Raw genomic sequence first — 22,050 nt, 5'->3', positions numbered from 1 at the left:
ACTATTTTTTTTTTTTAATCTAACTAGCAGTGCATTGAAAAGAAAGCACAGAAACTCTCTCACAGGGGGGTGTGGCTTGCACGCAGCGCTGGGTCTGCCCCTGAGATGTTGCCCCTTTCATCATGTCATCAGGTTAATGCTTGGAGCCTGGAAACGGCAGAGCCGGTTTTCCGGATCCTGGCGGACGCCTCGCACACCTGGATGGGCATGGCAGTGCTGGCCCCCCAGGCCAGCCTCCTGCTGCTGTCCACGCCCGGTGCGGTCAGCCTGTGGAGCGCAGCCACGGGGACGCTGCAGGGCAAGCGGCCTTTGTCCAGCGTCAAAGAAGCAACACCCACCTGCGGGGCCCCAGCTCAGAAGCAGGGAAAGCTGGTTACCGGGTTCAGCAATGGCGCCATCTCTTTGGTAAGTAACTTTACTGAATATTAACTCCAGCCCTCAAGTGCCCCGATGATCTAAAAGGTGGAGAAGTCATCTCACCCTAAGGCGTTTTACAAAAGACGAGGGATTTGTCATCCGGCGCAGCTCAGGAAACATCTATCTGTGTCTCCTGGGGAGCAGGCGCCATGCTGACCACCGAAGGGGCTGTAGAGATACAAGAGCCCAACTCGGCCCTCAGGGAGCTCATAGCCTAAGTAGATGGATGGAAGGATAGAGGATAGGTGATGGATGGATGGATAGGTAGATGCATACATGGAGGATAGGGAGGTAGAGAGAGAGACAGATGATGAATCAATAAATGATAGGTGCTGGATGGGTGGATGGATGGATAAATGGATGGATGGGTGGCTAGATTATACAGATGATAGAGAGAGAGAGAGATGGATGAATGGATGGATGGATGGGTGGATGGATGGATGGGTGGCTAGATTATACAGATGATAGATAGAGAGGTAGATAGATGGATGAATGGATGGATGGATGGGTGGATGGATGGACGGGTGGCTAGATTATACAGATGATAGATAGAGAGGTAGATGGATGAATGGGTGGATGGATGGGTAGATGGATAAAATGGATGGATATATGGGTGGGTGGATGGATGGATGATTGATGATAGATAGGTAGATATAGAGAGACAGATGATGGACTGATAGATGATAGGTGCTGGATGGGTGGATGGATGGATAAATGGATGGATGGATATATGGGTGGGTGGATGGATGGATGATTGATGATAGATAGGTAGATATAGAGAGACAGATGATGGACTGATAGATGATAGGTGCTGGATGGGTGGCTGGATGGATAAATGGATGGATGGATAAATGGATGGATGGGTGGCTAGATTATACAGATGATAGAGAGAGAGATGGATGAATGGATAGATGGATAAAATGGATGGATATATGGGTGGGTGGATGGATTAATGATTGATGATAGATAGGTAGATATAGACAGACAAATGATGGATTGATAGATTATAGGTGCTGGATGGGTGGATGGTTGGGTGGTGGATAGATAGATAGATTATATAGATGGTATATAGATGGTATATATAGATGGCAGGTAGATAGATATCGATTATATAGATGGTAGGTAGATAGATAGATGGTAGGTAGATAGATAGATTATATAGATGGTAGGTAGATAGATAGATAGATGGGTGGATAGATAGATAGATAGATGGGTGGATAGATGGATAAAATGGATGGCTATATGGATGGGTGGATGGATGGATAGAGGATTGATGATAGACAGGTAGGTATGTAGATAGATAGATAAATAGATAGAGATGGATGATGATAGATAAATAAATGGATGGGTGGATGGGTAGATGAAAATCTGGATAGGTTATATAGATATAGATAGACAGATAGATAGATTGATTGATAGATAGATTGATAGATAGATTGATTGATTGATAGGTAGATAGGTAGATAGGTAGATAGATAGACGGGCTGATAGGTGGATAGTATGGATGGATGGTGGGTGGGCGAGTGGACGATGGATAGTTAGATAAATGGTAGATGATAGATAGGTGGATGGATGGGTTTATAGGTGGATAGATGGATGGATAGACTAGGTAGATAGGGAGATGAGGATAGGTAGATAAATGGATTGATAGATGATAAATGGATGAATGGATAGAGATGATAGATGATAGATGAAAGAAAGAGAGGAAAGAAAGAGAGAGAAGAAAGAGAGAAGGAAGGAAGGAAGGAAGGAAGGAAGGAAGGAAGGAAGGAAGGAAGGAAGGAAGGAAGGAAGGAAGGAAGGAAGGAAGGAAGGAAGGGAGGAGGGAAGGAAGGAAGGAAGGGAGGAGGGAAGGAAGGAAGGAAGGGAGGAGGGAAGGAAGGGTGAATGTGATAGTCTTGAAGTTGGTGACTCTGGGTGTCTGGCGAGGGTGTGTGGGTGCTCTCCCTCTCTCTGGGGTTTGTGTTATTGTTGCAAATATCCTGTAAGACTGAAATGATTTCAAAATGGAAAGTGTTTTTAAAAAGCGAGGGCCGGGAGCCGGCCGCGCCTTCCTCTGGCTCCGAGCTCCTGCCTCCTCTGGAGGACAGAGGACCGATGCCGGCACCTTCTCCAGGTCCCCGGGCAGCCTCAACGACGACGACGTCGGCAGTAGTAGCAACGCCGCCAGCCTGGGGGGGGCCCCAACCTGCAGGGCCCCGTCCGGCTCGCTTGTCAGCCCACCAGAGCCCCCCGAGGTGGCCCTGGGACCGCCCCCCACTTAGGTGAAGGAATGAGGCACCCGGGGGTCCCCGCGCTGGCGAGAGGCGCCGCGTGGGATCCAAACGCTTCTCACGCGTGTCCTCGGCCCCGCAGGTTTCCTCCGAAGGGGACGCCCTGCTGGAGAAGCTTCCAGAAGCCGTGCGGTTCCTGGTGGTCTCGGAAGATGAGTCACTCCTCGCCGCAGGTAGCCGCGGGCCCCACGTCAGGATTGGGTGGGCGTGGGGAGGGGACCGGAGGAAGGCGGGGTCCCCGGCCACGGGTCCCCAGATCTCACCGTCTTCTCACTCTGCCCCTGTAAGAAGCTGCCCCAGACGAGGCGTTGGCAGGCGGCCGTGTGCCAAGGAAACTTGATGTACGGGGACGCGGACGTGGCTCAGGTGGTGGGGCGCCCGCCTACCGTATGGGAGGCCCCGGGTTCGATCCCCGGGGCCTCCTGGTGAAGGCGTGCCCGCGCAGCGAGCCAGTGCCCACGTGGTGGTCCAGTGCCCGCGCGGCGAGCCAGTGCCCACGTGGGGAGCCGAGTGCCCGCACAGAGAGCCAGTGCCCACGTGGGGAGCCGAGTGCCCGCACGCTGAGCCAGTGCCCACGTGGGGAGCCGAGTGCCCGCACAGAGAGCCAGTGCCCATGCAGTGAACCAAGTGCCCGCGTGGCAAGCCAAATGCCCGCGCATGAGCCAGTGCCCATGCGGTGGGCCGAGTGCCTGCGTGGCGAGTCAGTGCCCACGTGGTGAGCTGAGTGCCTGCGTGGCGAGCCAGGGCCCGTGCAGCGAGCCAAGTGCCCATGCAGTGAGCCAGTGCCCACGCGGTGGTCCAGTGCCTGCACGCTGAGCCAGTGCCCACGCGGTGGTCCAGTGCCTGCACGCTGAGCCAGTGCCCATGCAGTGAGCCAAGTGCCCACGAGGCAAGCCAAATGCCCGTGCAGTGAGCCAGTGCCCACGCGGTGAGCTGAGTGCCTGCATGGCGAGTCAGTGCCCATGCAGCAAGCCAAGTGCCTGCGCAGTGAGCCAGTGCCCACATGGTGAGCCAAGTCCCTGCATGGTGAGCCAGTGCCCATGCGGTGAGCCAGTGCCCATGCAGTAAGCCAAATGCCTGCGCAGTGAGCCAGTGCCCACATGGTGAGCCAGGTGCCCGCGTGGTGAGCCAGCGCCCATGTGGTGAGCCAGTGCCCATGCAGTAAGCCAAATGCCCATGCAGTGAGCCAGTGCCCACATGGTGAGCCAGGCGCCTGCGTGGTGAGCCAGCGCCCACGTGGTGTGCCAGTGCCCATGCAGTAAGCCAAGTGCCCACGCAGTGAGCCAGTGCCCACATGGTGAGCCAGTGCCCACACAGCAAGCCAGTGCCCATGCAGTGAACCAACTGCCCGTGCAGCGAGCCAAGTGCCCGCGCGGCAAGCCGTGTGCCCGCACGAGTGAGTCACGCAGCAAGATGATGACACAGCACAGGAGAGACAAGGGGAGAGTCAAGGCGAAGCACAGCAGAGACCAGGAACTGAGGTGGCACAAGTGACAGGGAGCCTGTCTCCATATCGGAGCTCCCCAGGATCAAATCCCGGTGAATCCTAGAGGAGAAAGACGAGAAGAGAAGACAAAAAGAGAAAGAGACACAGAAGATGACACAACGAGTGGACACAGACGGCAAAACCAGCAGGGCCGGGGAGTCATCCACTCGCCGTGTGATCAGATGCCGTCCTCAGGGCGTCACGTGGGTGGACTGATTTGCTCCCAAACGACTGCCCTGGGAAGCAGGCACTTTCGTTATTCTCATTTTACGGGGGGGGGGAGGAATCTGAGGCACAGAGAAGGTAAGTAACTTACTTGAGGACACACAGCTGCAAGCAATGGAGTGGGGATTTGAACCCGCAGTCGGCGACCTTCAAGCAAAATGCTGCCCCGCCTCAGAATAGCTGCTTTTTTTGCCAATATTCTTTTGTTCCTCAACATTCTGGAGAACGGATGTTGCGTCCATCCCAAGCAGCCGTTCGAACTGAGCTTTCCCACTCGGACCTGAGCCGCTGGTGCCGATGGGAACGCGTGGCTCCTGGTGGCCCGGGGACAGGGCCCTTTGCCTAAGCTAAGACGACAGATTGGCACCCACACATGGCCGAGTTGCCGTGCCAGCTGCTGAGGTGGGCCCCAGCAAAAGGGGCTTTTGCAAAATCTAGACTTGCCCCCTTCCCTGCGCTCGTAGGGGGTCATCCGAATGAAATAGTCACCCAGAAACCGTGCAGATCGCACGCGATCGAGTCCCCAGATGAAACACAGGCGCCCCGGGGAAATCTGAATTTCAGAAAAACGACAAGTCGGTTTTTAGCGTAAGTATATCCCATGCAATATTGGGGACGTACTTATACTGAAAAAAAAAAACGACTCGCCGTCTAGCTGAAACTCAACTTTAACTGGATGTTCTAGATTTTTCACCTCCTAAACCTGGCTCGCCCTCCTCTCCCTCCGTCACCCCTTCCTCACCCCGCAACGGCCGTGCTCGCCGTCTCACGTCTCCCTTGGATTTGCCCAGGGTTTCCCACTTCTTGGTCACCCGTGTCCTTGCGGTGGCTCCTGGGACAAATTCCTTTCTCTCCCTTCCCTTCCCTTCCCTTCCCTTCCCTTCCCTTCCCTTCCCTTCCCTTCCCTTCCCTTCCCTTCCCTTCCCTTCCCTTCCCTTCCCTTCCCTTCCCTTCCCTTCCCTTCCCTTCCCTTCCCTTCCCTTCCCTTCCCTTCCCTTCCCTTCCCTTCCCTTCCCTTCCCTTCCCTTCCCTTCCCTTCCCTTCCCTTCCCTTCCCTTCCCTTCCCTTCCCTTCCCTTCCCTTCCCTTCCCTTCCCTTCCCTTCCCTTCCCTTCCCTTCCCTTCCCTTCCCTTCCCTTCCCTTCCCTTCCCTTCCCTTCCCTTCCCTTCCCTTCCCTTCCCTTCCCTTCCCTTCCCTTCCCTTCCCTTCCCTTCCCTTCCCTTCCCTTTTTCTCTTCTCTTCCCTTCTCTTCTCTTCCCTTCTCTTCCCTTCCCTTCTCTTCCCTTCTCTTCTCTTCTCTTCCCTTCCCTTCTCTTCCCTTCCCTTCTCTTCCCTTCTCTTCTCTTCTCTTCTCTTCTCTTCTCTTCTCTTCTCTTTTCCTCCCTTGCATCCTTTCCCCCTCCCTTCCATCTTCTGAACGTATTTGCTCAGTGCCCAGCTTTGTGCGCTGGGCTGGGATACAGCCCCTCTCCAGTGACCTTCCACCTTGGGATAATAAACAAATAACCTTCCAGATTTCTGTGGGAGGATCAGTGGGTGCCTGCCTCCCCCCAACCGTTATCACTGTGTACCTCCTAGCGGCACATAGTCCGTGCCAAGAAAAACAGTCTCTGTGGCTGGAGCGAGGGCACGACGCGACCCGGCCCGTGCCGTTTCAGGCTTCGGAAGATCCGTGAGGATATACTTGGCCGACACGCAGGGCTTCCACCGCTTTATGGCCACGGATCTGGCGCACGAGGACGCGGTGGAGACGGCCGTTTTTGGCCCTGACAACAACCTGATTGTCACCGGGTCTCGGGACGCGCTTATTCAGGTGAGCCCGGGTCCCATCTCCAGAGCAGGACGTTGGTGGGGTTTTTTAGCATTTATTTTATGTATCCCCCTTCATCGCTGTCTGCTCTCTGCGCCCCCTCGCTGCGTGTTCTTCTGTGTCTGCTCATCTTTCGGAGGCACCGGGAACCGAACCCGGGACCCTCCGTGTGGTAGGCGGGAGCCCAATCGCTTGAGCCACATCCGCTGCCCAACGTTTGATTCTTTAGGCATTTGGGGGCTTCACACCCCAAAGACAGCACAGGTCAAACGGGGAAATGGGGGTGTCCCCCGGGGCCCCCCAGCGGGCCTGGGGGCGATGATTAACAAGTTAGCGGAAGGAGGTAGCGTTTCTGACTGCGGCTGCCGGAGCTGCTACGACAAACAGCCCCGATGCCTGCGCCTCAGCGACGGGAGCGTATTGGCTCGCCGAGTCCGAGGCTGGGGCGTCCCCTCCGAGGCCTCGCCAGGTCACGCTTGCTCCCCGAAAGCGGGGGGCACCCTGCCCCGGCTTGCTGCGGCCCCCGCGTCCTGCTGGCTCCTCCGGCACGCGGCCGTCTCTCGCGCTCTCCCGCTGCTCCCAGCTGGCTTCCCAGGTTCCTCCTCAGCCCCAGCCCTGATGGGAACCCAGCCCGACTTCGGGGGGCCACCCCTAAAAGCAGCTCAAGCGGGCCCGTCTCCGGCCGGCCGGCACCCGCAGCTGCTGGAGTGAGAGCAGGAGCACCCAGCTGGACGGGGGCCGTGGGGAGAGCGGGGCCGGGCGGGAGAGGGGGGACCCCTGTTAGGCTCCAAGTCGCCGGGGCGTGCGGCGGAGGGGAGCTCCCCGGTGCTTTGGTTTGGGGACCTCGTTGCATGCTTGAAGATTGCTGAGGGGGGAGCGGAGGTAGCTCGAGTGGTTGAGCGCCTGCTCCCCAGGTACGAGGTCCCAGGTTCAATCCCTGGGACCTCCTAAAAATAATAATAAATAAAATAAAAAGTGAAATGATAATATTAAATTAAATTAAATTAATAAAATAGTAAAATAATAAAATAAAGGTAATTAATAAAATAGTAAAAATAAATTAAATTAAATAGAAAATAATGAAATAAAATAAATAATAAAATAAAATGGTAAAATAATAAAATTATATTAAACTAAATTAAATAAATATAAAATAGTAAAAAATTAAATTAGATTAAATAATAAAATAAAATAAAATAAATAGTAAAATAATAAAATTAACAAACTAGACTAAATTAAATAAATAAAATAAAAACACGTAAAATAAAATAGTAAAATAATAAAATAAAATTAAAATAAAATAAAAAATAAAATGGTAAAATAATAAATAGTAAAATAATAAATAGTAAAATAATAAAATTAACTTAAATTAAACTAAAGTAAATTAAATAAATAAAATAGTACAATAATAAAATTAAATTAAATTAGATTAAATAATAAAATAAAATAAAATATATAGTAAAATAATAAAATTAACTTAAACTAGACTAAATTTAAATAAATAAAATAAAAAATAAACTCATAAATAAAATAGTAAAATATAAAATCAAATTAAAATAATAAAATAAAAAATAAAATAGTAAAATAATAAAATTAACTTAAACTAAAGTAAATTAAATAAATAAAATAAAATAATAAAATTAAATTAAATTAGCTTAAATAATAAAATAAAATACATAGTAAAATAATAAAATTAACTTAAACTAAAGTAAATAAATAAAATAAAAAATAATACATAAAATAAAATAGCAAAATAATAAAACAAAATTAGATTAAATTATTAAAGTAAAATAAGATAGTAAAATTAAATTAAATTAATAAAATAAAATAAAAATAGATAATAAAATGAAATACTTAGGACCCCAAAGAACTTTGGGCTGTGTGGGTTATGTGTCCATGGATACTTATTTTCTCAGTGAAGTTTTGATTTTAGAATACTCTTAGATCTACAGAAGAGCTGCAAAGACCACCTGCGGCCCTTTGCCCAGTTTCCCCCTCGTTCACGCCCCCCATTGCCTCAGTCCCTTCCTCAAAATTAAGAACTTTGCCTCAGGGCAATGCCAGTCACTGAGCTGCATGCTTCGTCCAGATTTCACCTGTTTTCCCACAAATGTCCCTTTGCGAGTCCAGGGTCCAAACCCCACATTGCAGTGATTGCTATTTATCATATTTAGAAGTGAGAACTGAGGGGATCCAAACGTGCCTTCTTGCCAGTCACACGAATCGCATGAGTGGGGGAAAGAACTGCTTTCAAAAACAAACTAGGGAAGCGGACGTGGCTCAAGCAGGTGGGCTCCCGTCTACCACATGGGAGGGTCCAGGGTTCGAGGCCCAGGGCCTCCTGGTGAGGGCGAGCTGGCCTGCGCAGGAAACTGTCCCGTGCGGTGAGCTGGCCCACGCAGAGTGCTGCCCCTCGCAGGAGTGCTGGCCTGCAGGGATGACGCAACAAGGAGAAAATAGAAGAGAGACGATAAGAAATGCAGCAGACCAGGGAGCTGAGGTGGCACAAGAGATCGATCGCCTCTCTCCCTCTCTGGGGGGGGGGGGTCCCAGGATCAGTTCCCAGAGCCGCCTAATGAGAATACAAGCAGACACAGAAGAACACACAGTGAATAGACAGAGAGCAGACAAAGGGGGTGGGGGGGAGAAATAAATCAATTAATCTTAAAAAAAAGAAAAGCAAACCCAGTTCACACGATGAGGGGCACCGTTTCCCACGTTTGCCAAGCTAATGCCTGGCCAAGGAGAAAGCCACTGGGCTCTCCTACCTGCTCCTTTATTCCTGTGCGTGTGGCAGGGTCACGTGCAATGTGGCTTCAGAAAGACCCCACTGTTTACTTGTGAGCAAAAGAGAGCGAAAAAGGAAAATATTTTAGGATTATCGGGTAAAATAGATAAATCAAATGTCGGGGGTCCCCAGGGGTCCCCGGTACACCGGGAGAACGTCAGTGGTGGGTGATGGCTGAGCCGGGGGGCCAGCTGGGAAACACGCGACCCATGGAACCGCGGCCTGAGAACGGGCCGGTGGACGAGGGCGCTGGGAGCAGTTCCTGAGCTCGTCCTGGGAGCCGGGCATCCGCTAACGCGCCCCCTCTCCCCCCCCTCAGGTGTGGAGCCTGTCGGAGCAGGGGGCTCTCCTGGACGTCCTCGAAGGGGTGGGAGCCCCTGTGAGCCTGCTGGCCCGGGGCGGGGCCCTGGTGGCATCCGCTTCCCGGTTGTCATCGTCCTTCAAAGTCTGGGACCTCCGCCGCGTCCAGAAGCCGCAGGCCTGCGTCCCCTTCCCGGACCGCTCCGGCCTGGCCGCCGTGTCGCACGGGGGCAGCTACGTCTACTTTCCCAAAACCGGGGACAAAAGCAAAGTCGCCGTCTGGGACGTGGCCGAAGGTTTGTGCGGTCGGGGCTGCCGTTCGTGGGGGGCCCCGAACCGGCCACCGGGTTGAAAGTGGCCTGCCTAGAAATCAGGACACAGTGTCGTAAAGCGCCCGTGGACGGTGACCGGTCACCAGTTTCCATTCCACTGTCCCAGGCGCAAGCCTGATGCAGAGGTGTTTGCAGAAGGGACGGAGGTACAAGTGACGTAGAACGGGCGCCGGCGGGAGAAAAGTGGGTCCATGAGGAGGGGGGAGAAGCCAGGGGGGTGGCTGAGCCCCTGTCCAGCCTCCATCTGCACCCATGGGGGGCTCCAGGGAGAGCACAGTCCAGCAGAGCTGCCCCACCCCGAATCCCGGGGTCCACGGGGCTCCCTTCGCTGAGGGCCAACTTCAGACGTTGGTCTGGCTGCAAGAGCTGGCACAGCGGATCCAGGCATGTCGTGGCCACGGTCCCCGCTGGGGGCTGGAGTGGATTCTAGAAACTTCTCACCGTTAATTTGACGGGAGAGAAATGCATTCTGGCGGTCATCCGGCCAAGGTTTCCAAGTGCCAGCCTCTGGGGCTGGCGGTGAACGAGTCAGCCGCAGCGGATCTTCTCAAGAAGCTTGTGCACTAGCTGGGTAGCGAGGGACCCGGAGAAACGGGTGCTCGGGTGCCGACACACCCGTCTGCTTCCGCGTGGCCCGTGGCCGCTCTTGGGTGTCGGCCACCTAAAGTCGAAGAATGCTGCCTCTGGCCGGTTTGCAGAGACAGAGTTTGGGAGGACGAGGAGAGGTCAGTGGGGGCTTCAAAGGCAGCGGAGGGCAGTTTGCATTCTGCCCTGAGAGGCGTGAGGAGCTGCTGGATGGCGGTCAGTGGGAGTGAGATGATATGTTTTTTTTTAATTAACTTTTTATTCTGAAATAATTTACGAAAAGAACACAAACCCCTGACAGAGATCGCCAACCCAGATACCAGATCCACCAGTTTTTAATATTTTGCCACATTTGGCGAATCATTCTATTATCTGTTGATCTATCTTGCCTATCTAGTCATTCATCTTTGATGTGTATCATCTGTCTATATTTTTATGTCTCAATCTATCCATCATCTATTTATCTATTATCTATTATCTATCTATCTATCTATCTATCTATCTATCTATCTATCTATCTATCTATCTATCTACCTACCTGTCTAATCATCCATCCATCCATCCATCCATCCACCGCCCCATCCATCCATCCATCCATCCATCCACCACCCCGTCCATCCATCCATCCATCCATCCATCCATCCATCCACTGCCCCATCCATCCATCCATCCATCCATCCATCCATCCACCACCCCATCCATCCATCCATCCATCCATCCATCCATCCACTGCCCCATCCATCCATCCATCCATCCATCCATCCATCCACCACCCCATCCATCCATCCATCCATCCATCCATCCATCCATCCATCCATCCACTGCCCCATCCATCCATCCATCCATCCATCCATCCATCCATCCATCCATCACCCCATCCATCCATCCATCCATCCATCCATCCATCCATCCATCCATCCATCCATCCATTCATCCATATATTCATCTTTATTTCTTTCATTACTTTATGCCAAAGTGGTGCCAATGCAAGTACCAGAAATCGGTTGGCTTTTAGAAAGGGTCTTTCTTGAGGGTGGAAAGCTTACAGTCCCAAGGCCATGGCAAGTCCAACTCAAGGCACCCTAAGAGGTGCCCTCTCACCAAAGCAAGATGGCGGGCGATCCTCGCCTGGACTCCTGAGCTCTGAGGGTCAGGCTCTTGAGGCTTCGTGCTCAAGGCATCCTGCACAAAGGATCTCTCTCTCCTGGCAAAGGACCTATTTCTCTCCCGACCTTCCAGATGAAGCGCAGCTGTACTGCTGTCTTCCCAAGGTCAGCGGCAAATGGGCAAGGGAATGGCTCGTCTCTCCTGGGCCGGAGTCCTCTCCTTTCGGTCACACGACAGAATCAAAAATGTGTCATTCGATGGGGGCGTCCGTTTATATCAGACCCAGCAAGGGGGCGGGGCTCGACCTGAGCCCCGCCCACCGGCGTAGGTGAATCAAAAGCCCTAACTTAATCTGAACAGGTAAGCCAATCAAACGCTCCTCAGCTGCATTTACTGCAATCAAAGGGTATCACACCCGGAGGAACAGGTTTGTTTACAAGCATAGTCTTTCTCTTTTGGGGATTCAGAAATTCTCTCAATTGGCCACACTATCTATCATCTAGCCATCCAAAAAATGTATCATCTGTCTATATTTTTTACCTCTATCTGTCCATCCATCCATCCATTCATCATCTAGCTACCATCTATCAAGCCATCATCTATCATTATCTATCCATTACCTATGTATCATCTATCATCTATCATATAGCTCTATCTTTATATAATCATCCTTCTATATAATCATCCATCATATGTGTCATCTGTCTATATTTTTTCTCAATCCATCCATTATCTATTAATAGGTAGGTAGCTAGCTAGCTTATCTATCTACCTACTTATCTATCTGTATATCCATCTAACATCTATCTATCCAACATATGTATCACCTGTCTATATTTTTCTACCTCTATATATCTACCTGTCCATCCATCCATCATCTCTCTACCCATCATCTACATCATCTATCTTCCATCTAGCATATAGCTATATCTATCTGTTATCTTTCTATCAGTATCCATCATATATATCATCTGTCTATATTTTTCTACCTCTGTATATCTATCCATCCATCCATCGTCTATCTACCATCTCTCTAGCCATCATCTATCCATCATCTATGCATCATCTCTCTATCCATCTGTCATATAGCTATATTTATCTGTTACCTATCTTTCTATCAGTCATCCATCATATATATCATCTGTCTATATTTTTTACCTCTATCGATCCATCCATCATCCATCATTGACCTACCATCTATCTAGCCATCATCTATCATTATCTAGCCATCATCTATGTATCATCTATCATACAGCTTTATCTTTCTACCCTTTTGTTGTTGTTGTTGTTGTTGTCAGCAGCACGGGAATCTGTTTCTTTTTGTTGCGTCAGCTCTCTGTGTATGTGGCACCATTCCTGGGCAGGCTGCACTTTCTTTTGTGCTGGGCGGCTCTCCTTGTGGTGCACACTCCTTGCGCGTGGGGCTCTCCTACACGGGGGACACCCCTGCGTGGCACGGCACTCCTTGCGTGCATCAGCACTGTGCACGGGCCAGCTCCACACGGGTCAAAGAGGCCCGGGGTTTGAACCGCGGACCTCCCATGTGGTAGACAGACGCCCTAACCACTGGGCCACGTCCACTTCCCTCTATCCTTGTATATAATCATCCATCATATGTGTCATGTCTATATTTTTGTCTCAATCCATCCGTTATCTATCCACCTACCTATCTACGTACTTATCTATCCATATATCCATTTTTCATATATCCATCCAACATATATATCACCTGTCTATATTTTTCTGTTTCTATCCATCCATTATTTATCTATCTACATACTTATCTATCCATATATCCATCTGACATCTATCTATCCAATATATGTATCACCTGTCCATATTTTTCTACCTCTATATATCTATCTGCCCATGCTCTACCTACCATTCATCTATCATCACCTATCATCTATCTATAGCCATCTACGCATCTACCTACCAACCTATGTAGCTATCACGTATCTATTTTTTTAACCCTTCAAGAATTGCCTGTCTCTCCAGGCTCCACGTGAGTCCTCAGAGCAAGGACATCCACTTCCATAATGACCTTAAGCGCAATTGTCGAGTTCGAGAAATTTAACACGGAGATAAAGCCCACAGTCTACATTCCAATTTTTCCGTACATCCCAATCACGCCCACTTGAGCCTCCCCTGTTCGTTTCCGCCGGGGTCATGGCTTGCATTTCAGTGCCATCGCCTTAGTCGGATACAGAGTGTGTAGCTCAGTGGTAAGGCACCTGCTTCCCATGTACCAGGCCCTGGGTTCGATTCACGGTATCTCCTAAAAAAAAAAAAATCATCCCAGGGGAGGTTAATCCTTCCCTTCCATGCTCCCTGCATCCCCATCGATACCAGAACTTTCCCACCGCCCCCCCCCAAACAAAACCCCGCACCCCTGATCCATTCACACCCGGTGCGATTTCCACTTTACAGATTGCCAGGGAGGGGACAGGGAAATGGTCACAGGTGGCCAGGTTAAGGATCCTTAAAAAAACGACATCCACACACACATCGGGTGCTCGCGCGACCCGCCTCTGATGCGGCCCTCTCCCCCCACCCCGTGCAGGCGAGGAGCAGGACGTTCTGGACGTTTCCAACGAGGTCCGGTGCCTGGAGGTGGCCGAGCAAGCCAGGCTGCTCTTCACGGGCCTCGTGTCGGGGACCGTCCTGGTGATCCCCCTGGACTCCAGGCAGGACGTGCTGTGCATCCCGCCGCCCGAGGCCCGCCAGGCCGTCGCCTGCCTGGCCCTGAGCAAGGACGAGGCATGCCTGGCTGTGGCCTACGACTGCGTCGTCCTGGTGCTGGACATCAGCCCGGGCGACCCCTGCCCGGTCATCGACGGCCCGACGTACACCTTCTACACGCAGCTGCCCGAGGCCATAGCCAGCGTGGCCGTCCTGGGCGGCCACCGCGTGGTCTACGGCATGACCGACGGTGGCCTCTTCCTCTACGAGTGCGCCCGCTCGCAGGTGTTTCCCCTGGAGGCCCACGGGTGCCACATCACCTGCGTGGCCGTCAGCCATGGGGAGCAGCTGGCCGTGAGCGGGTCTGACGATGCCCTGCTGTGCCTCTGGGACCTGCAGGCGTGCAAGTGCAAGTTCGAGATGAGCTACACGGTGCGTGGGCTTGGCTTTGGGCAGGGGGACGTGGCAGCCGTCCTGGATCCCAGGGGGCCAGGCAAGGGAGGCACTCCGCGACCAAGACGAGCGCTGTTCCAGTGGCGCGGTTTCAGAAACCTGAACGAATGCAAAACCCGCCACGATGAACAGAATATCCACGTTTTAGGTAGAGGCGAGCTTCGATCTGGCCCTGGCATGGTCCTCGTCTTGCCCGTCCCCCCCGATTCTGGCCCGATGCCCTTATCCGTTTAACCGATATCAAGCGCCCAGCCTCTGCCAGGCTCTCTTCTAGCACCAGCATTGCTGCGTGACCGGGCGCCGGCCCGTCTCTCGCGGCCACGTTCTGACGCGGGGGGGGGGGGGGCATCGTGAGCTCCGTGACGGGGGGCTCTTTTGTATTTTGCTCACCCCAGGGCAGCTCTGACCCATCCTTGGTGCTCAATAAATATTTATGAAAAAAAATATTGATGACATAAAAATAAAGCAAATACAGGTCAAGGAGGGATAAGGCTTTTGAAGAGAAATCAGGAGAGGTAAGAGGATAGAGTGAGGCAGGAGCTGTTGTTTAAAGTCAACTCAGGCTGGCGGAACAGCATTTCCAGAAGGAACAGCGGCCCCGAAGCCTCAGCGGATGGAATCTGGCAAGCCCTTTACATACAAAGCGTCTTAGACTCCTCACCACCAGCGGAAATAGTGTTATCATTTTTAATCAAATTATTCTCCAGAGCTCCTATATTTTTTGCACCTGTGCTCTTAAGCTACTCTGCCCTAGAGCACAATACCATTAATTGATTTAATCCTCACAACAGTCTCTGAAGTTGATATTATTCCAATTTCTCAGATGGGGAGCTAAGGCTTCACCGTAGGTTGCAAGACATAAAATTATGAATAAATGTAGGGAGAGGAGCGTGTAACTAAGAGAACAGGGTTACGTGCTGTTTCATCTTAAGAGAGCTTGGTTCCAACTGAGTCTAGAATTCTCCTGAAGCCACTATAAGATTGGGACATAAGTCTTTGACCTTGTTGAGATGAGAAATTTCATCACAACAGTTAAATACATATGGTTTTTAAATAAACGCTTAGTTTCAGGATAACTTTAGATGTCCAGAAATGTGGCAGAGAGAGTACAAAAAGTTCCATCTACTCTGCACCCAACTTCCCTTTAGGATAACATCTTACGTAGCCCACGTACATCTGTCAAAACTAGAAATTAACCCTGCAACAAGACGATTAGTGAAACTACTAATTTTTTTAAAGATTTATTTTGTTTATTTATCTCCCTACCCTTCATTGTTTGCATTTGCTGTGTGCTCATCTTCTTTTTTTAGGAGGCACCGGGAATCAAACCAGGGGCCTCTGCTGTGTGGGAGGGAGGTGCCTCGTCACTCGAGCCACCTCCGCAACCTGCTTTGTTGAGTCTCTCATTATGTTTTTCTTCTTTTGTGTCTCTCGTTGCGTCAGCTCGCCACATGTGCCAGTCACAACAGCTTGCTGTCTTGCTCATCTTCTTTAGGAGGCACAGAGAACCAAACCCAGGACCTCCCATGTGGTAGGTGGGAGCTCAATCTTTTGAGCCACATCTGCTTCCTACTACTGACTTTATTTGGATTCCATCCTCCTTTAACTCACTGCCTTTGTCAGTTCTAGCATCCAGTTCAGGATCCCACGTTGCACGTAGCTAACAACTGTTTACTAAATACAATTACAGCTGGCACTTGTATGATAAAAATCATTTACAAAATTAAATCCTATAACTCTTGCTCTCCAAAGCAAAATGACTCTAAGCCTCTCAGCCAAATCTCCATGAGGGGGAAGCGGATGTGGCTCAAGCGACTGGGCTCCCGTCTACCATATGGGAGGTCCAGGGTTTGATTCCTTTGGCCTCCTGATACTGGCCCATGCAGGAGTTCTGGCCCGCACAGAAGTGCTGGCCCGCACAGAGTGCTGGCCTGTGTGGAAAGCCAGCACAGCAAGATGACGCAACAAAAAGAGACACATAGGAGAAACAATAAGAGACACAGCAGACCTGGGAGCAGAGGTGGCGCAAGAGTGAGCACCTCTGTCCCACTCCAGAAGGCCCCAGGATCGATTCCCGGTGCCGCCTAAAGAGAAGACAAGCAGACACAGAAGAGCACACAGTAAATAGACACAGGAAGCAGACAATGAACCCAAAACAGTGGAGGGGGGAATAAATAAATAAATAATAAAATCTTAAGAAAAAACAAAACTCCACGAGGATGTTTTTGATCCTGGGAATATCTGCACTGCCCACGTCTCTAGGTTTACATTTGACCCATCATCTGTGGAGCACTTCCTAGACAGATGCCTCAGGGCTTGAGCTCTTGGGTGTCTTCCAAGCTGGCATTAAGCTCCCGTTGTCTGTGCCCAACAGAGTTCTTACTGCAGAGGCGTTCAGTGCACCTGCTTCTCCAAAGACGACAAATATGTGTATGCGGGCTTGAAGGACCGCTCCATCATCGTGTGGAGCGTGACGGATGGTGAGCACGTTTGCTTTGGGGGCAGAGCTGACCTCGGCTCTGGGGAATAAGTGTCTCGGCCAGGGGCCTGGGTGCTGGCGGGGCCCGCTCTGGCCTCTTCCAGCTGGGCTGCTCTGCTGACGGGAGGTATCTAAGGATGAGCACCCACTCAGAGCCATGACCTCTCTTCTGGAACATTCTCTGGGCAACTCCAGAGTACCCTCCCCATGTGGTTTGGAGCCCTCTGTAGGACCTGCCAGGTGTCTTCCTAAAGCCCATTCTTCTGAGGCTTGGGGGGTTGCCATGGAGTGGTGTGGATGGAGTTTGGATGAGGGGGGGTTTCACACAGGATGGAGCTGGGAGTGGGAAGCACCTGAGCTGGCTCTTCCTGGGGCGCCACCTTCCATCTCCGAGCTCTCAATCCAAACCTGGCCTTACAGGTGGTCCTGAAGGTGTATTCATCAACCTGAGAGGATAGAACACATTCTATTTAATCATTTATTTGCTTGCTTGACGGGGTTTAAATATTGTGTCTTGCAGGATCTTGCCCCAGGCCCTGCAAATGTTAGGGGCAGCCTGTTTAAAAGCAACCACTTGGAAAACCCGAATTCTGTTTGATATTACACTAAGGTCATATTAAAAACAGTTCATATTTATTGGGTACTGTCACTGGGTTATTTAATTCTCTTGACGGCCACCTCCATTATACTGAGCAAAAGTGGAGGTTCTGAGAGGTTAGGGGGCATGACCAAGGGCACAAATCAAGTAACCAACTGAATGAATAGCAGGTAGAGTCAAGTGCCTTGTAGATGAGTACACTGTAACGAGAATACCTGGCAAAAGGTCACAGATAGTTCAGAAGCTGCGAGCTGAAGATTGTGGCCTTAAAAGCCCATCCTGGGCAAGTTCACACCTCTCATCCTGCTCTCCTCCAACAATAATCTTTTTTTTTTTAAAGATTTATTTTATTTATTTCTCCCCACCCCATCCCCCCCGTTGTCTGCTCTCTGTGTCCATTCACTGTATGTTCTTCTGTGTCTGCTTGAATTCTTATTAGGCAGCTCCAGGAACCAATCCTGGGACCTTCCAGAGTGGGAGAGAGATGATTACTCTCTTGTGCCACTCCACTCTCTGTTCCGCTATGTCTTCTTATTTTCTCTCCTCTGTGTCTCTTGTTGTGTCATCTTGCTGCACCAGCTCTCCACGTCGGCTGGCACCCCTGCATGGGGTGGCTTTCCTGCACTGGGTGGCATTCCCACACAGGGGGGCACCCCTGCTCAGGGCAGCATTCCAGCATGGGCCAGCTCTCCACATGGGCCAGCTCACCATGTGGGCCAGCTCACCCTCAACAGGAGGCCCTGGGCATAGAACCCTGGACCTCCATATGGCAGATAGGAGACCCATTGCTTGAGCCATATCCATTTCCCTCAACAATAATCTTTAATGAGCTAACTCTAAGCCGAAACTCATGCTAAGTACTTGACATGCATAACATCTTTAAATCCTCAAAATTTCCCTCAGCAGGTAGTTCTCTTACAGCCCCCCTTTTTTACAGACTTGAAGCTCTGAGAGGTTAAATGTCAACCCCAAGCTAGTAAGGGGCATAGCAGGGATTGGACCTCATGCAGCCAAAGTCCAGAATATATGGAACCAGCCCTCTGATTCCCAGTTTCCTCATTGTGCCCTACCCTTTCCCCCCAAAGGTACACTTCTGGCCATCCAGGTTGTCCATGCCATGGTGAACAGAATCATCCCGACCTCAAATGGCTTCATCGCACCCACCAGCCACGGCTATCTCATCCGCGAGCGTTTCCACTGCCCTTCATCAAGAACCTCGCAGCAGGACCCACTCAAGACCTTCAAGAAGGCGGTGTGGATGGTCAAATCCAGGCAGAGAGAAGAGCTGGCCGCAGCGGCGCCCCAAGACTCAGGGTCAGAGAGCCCCCACGGAAATGAATCAAAATCCATCAAACGCTCACAAGTCTGTCTGATAGTGTAGAAGCCCCTCGTGGGGGTAGGGGGCTCCAATGAGTTAGTCCCATCCGTTCTGGTTGAATCAAAAAGAAGGCATTTGCTGATGTAGTTCTGGAGCCAGGGCCTCAGGCTATGTCACCCAGACCCCATCTCTCTCCATCTTTCCAGTCTTCCTTCCTCCTCGTTCACTCCTTTCTCAGACCTGCCACTGCTGGTGTGCAACATGGCGGCCAACACGGTGTTGTCTCCAAGTTCAAGGGAAAAGAGACCCTGTTGGTCCCAATTGGCAGAATGCCCACCCCTGATCCAACCATGGCGTCAGGGAGAACGGAGAGCTCAGGCCATTGTGGCCCAATGCCCACCACTGGGGCTGAGGGTGGGGTCAACACCCCCCAACTGCGTGAGTTGAGAACAAGAGAGATTGTATCTGGAGGAAAACTGGGGTGGTGGTACCAGTCAAAGTGGGGATGGATGTGAGGCAAACTAAGCCACAGGTATGGTCCACTGGGCTTTGCAGCTGGTAAAGGACCAGGTGCTGACATGTGTTCTTCATCACGACCCACGTTAGGGAGGGCTGGCATCTCTGAGAGATGAGGGAAACGAGCCCCAAAGAATAGCCATGATGTGCTCAAGGCGACAAGCTGAGGTGCAGGAACTCCGAGCAACGAAAGCCAGGAGCGTTCCGTCCCGATCCTTGTCAGACCGTCTTGCTCCCATCTCGGCTTCAGAAGCATGACTGTCAGTCCCACAGGTGGCAGCCCCGAAGGCTCGCAGGGGCCAGCGAGGAAGCTGGCGATGGCTGTGGATGCGGCGTGAGCAGCGGGGGCTCCCGGAGCCCGTGGGACCGTGAAGGGGCACGCTTCCTCTCAGGGACAGGGGCGGGGGCAGCCCACCTTAGCCCAGGATGGCAGTAAGGAGGACAGCCAGATGGCCCCATCATTCAAGCAAAACCAAAGCTCTAGATTTTTACGTGAAATGTTCCCATTTTTCAAAGTTGGCGATTGGCTCCAAGTTCTATCATCAGACACATTTGCTGTACGATGCATCGATCCTCCTGACCCAAGCTGGAGTTAAAACAATCAACAACAACTACTCCCGGGCTTCCAGAACTTTCGGATAATGATGCTTTTCTTGTTTTGAAGCAGATGGAAAAAGCTGCCCCCAGCTCTCCGCCTTACTCTGGGACCATCTGCCTTGTGAGAATCCAACAGTGGAACGGTTTCCATTCCACCGAACTCTTTCTTCTTTGCTCACAGCCTTCTGGTTTTTTCACATGCTTCTGGGGGCTTTTGCTCTAACAACAGGAGAGACCACCTCTCTTTCCCCCACCCTCCTTTGGATTCCAGAGAGAGTTTCAGAAAAAGTCACCTTAGAGCAGAGTTTTTCGAGTCAGGTGGCACCCTGGTTGTCTCATTCAGTTGTTTCCCAAACATTACTTCTGCAAGCTGTTAGTCTCCAATTCCATGTTTAAAAGATCTCTCTTTTTGAACTCTAACTTAGGGCAGGCTCTGGTGCAGTGGGCGGCAGGTTTTGCTGGACATGACAATCTTGTCCTTCTCCCGTTTAGAACCCACGTGAATCGTAAAGGGAAACCCTTGAAAGAATTGCTACAGCGTGTGTAGCACTCCATTTACTTCTGGTTTAAAATTTGGGAGCCCATCACAACAGCGTCTGTGAGAATCAGTTGTGCTTTGTACGTAAGCACTCGTTGGAACGTAGGAAAGAAATGTCTACTAATAAAACGCTCCTCCAAATTTCTGGCTTCTCCTGGGGTTCTTAATGTGAGTTTTCATTTGGAAAAGGGTTCGGCTGCTAGGAATGTTTGAAAATCGTGGAGGGGCTTGCTGGAAGTTTCTCGGTTGTGGCAGAGAATCTCGTTCCCCAGCTCAGTCTCTTACAGCTAAAAGTGGTGGTATAATGCGCAAGCCACTTTTTTTTTTTTTTGAGGTACCAGGAGCAGGAATTGAACCCGGGACCTTGTATGTGGGAAGCCGGCGCTCAACCACTGAGCCACATCAGCTCCCCTGAGTTGGTGCATTCATTTGTTTACTTGCTTTTGTTTTTTTACAAGATTTGTTTTACTTTCTTAAAAAATTTACCCCTCCCCAGATGGTTCTCTTGTCTCTCTGCTCGTTGTTTGCTCACCTTCTCCGGGAAGCACTAGGAACCGAACCCAGGACTTCCCACATGAAAGGCGAGTGCCCAACAGCCTGAGTCACATGCACTCCCCACGGGCTGCAGCGTCTGCTGGCTTGTGGCATCAGCTCATTTAGGCGCCTGCTGATTGTGGTGGGTGCAGCATCTAGCTTGTTGCAGTGGGAGGTGGCATCTGTTCGTCTTCTTTAGGAGGCACCAGGAACTGAACCTGGGACCTCCCATGTGGTAGGCAGGCACCCAACTAGTTGAGCCATATCCACTTCCTTGTTGTTTGTGTCTTCTGTGGTTTTTTTTCAGGAGGCACCAGGAACTGAACCTGGGGCCTCCTGTGTGATAGGCAGGCGCCCAACTGCTTGAGCTACATCTGCTTCCCTGTTGGTTGTTTCTTTTGTGTGCGTGTTTTTAGGAAGCACCGGGAACCGAGCCTGGGACCTCTCATATGGGAAGCGGGTGCTCAACTGCTTGAGCCACACCCACTCCCCTAAGCCCCTTTTTTGAAAAGGAAAGAGGGCACTTTCCAAAATAACTCCAGGACCCCGAAAGCAATAAACCAGACTTTCCCAAACCCTTCAGAAAATACAGCTCCCCCACCCACCTGGTTGCAAGAGAAAATTTATATTAAAATCTAGAGACTTTTGACTTATTTCATCTCAACTCTTTTCCTGTATGAAAAGGCTCAAACCTACCGAAAAGCTGACGTAGTGGGACAACGAAGTCTCACTGGCCCATCACCTAGATCCACCTCTGCCTCATCCCTGTCAACCTTCTGCAGAATCATGACAGAGTGAGGGCTGGGGCCAGGGGAGGCAAGGTGGCCCTCGTCTCAGGCCACAGAATTCTGGGGGTGAGCCAAAATCAGGGATGATAATAAATAATATTTGGTTGCAGTGTTTCTAAAAATCAAAATTAATGCAAAAAATCCACAGGGCACAAAATGCCAATATTTTAAATCCAGCCACGTCCGGACCCCCTCCCCCTTCCCAAACACTTCAATAAAAAGAA

At 50.9% G+C, this 22,050-nt stretch overlaps 1 protein-coding gene across 1 annotated transcript in view; it reads left to right on the top strand.

The window, feature by feature from the left end:
* The window catches only part of NWD1 (NACHT and WD repeat domain containing 1), a 77,853-nt gene extending 57,208 nt beyond the window's left edge, over positions 1-20,645 (top strand). Inside the window, exons 13-19 of the mRNA XM_058292628.2 lie at positions 133-405; positions 2,773-2,863; positions 6,060-6,214; positions 9,319-9,595; positions 13,887-14,437; positions 16,833-16,938; positions 18,621-20,645. Coding sequence (XP_058148611.1) covers positions 133-405; positions 2,773-2,863; positions 6,060-6,214; positions 9,319-9,595; positions 13,887-14,437; positions 16,833-16,938; positions 18,621-18,916 — 1,749 coding nt within the window. The 3' untranslated portion in view covers positions 18,917-20,645. The remainder of the gene's footprint in view (positions 1-132; positions 406-2,772; positions 2,864-6,059; positions 6,215-9,318; positions 9,596-13,886; positions 14,438-16,832; positions 16,939-18,620) is intronic.
* The last annotated feature ends 1,405 nt before the right edge of the window (positions 20,646-22,050 follow it).

This window comes from Dasypus novemcinctus, unplaced genomic scaffold (genome assembly GCF_030445035.2).
Source record: "Dasypus novemcinctus isolate mDasNov1 unplaced genomic scaffold, mDasNov1.1.hap2 scaffold_174, whole genome shotgun sequence".
Taxonomy (NCBI): domain Eukaryota; kingdom Metazoa; phylum Chordata; class Mammalia; order Cingulata; family Dasypodidae; genus Dasypus; species Dasypus novemcinctus.
The sequence above is the reverse complement of the archived record's forward strand: the minus strand, read 5'-3'. Positions and strand labels throughout refer to the sequence as shown.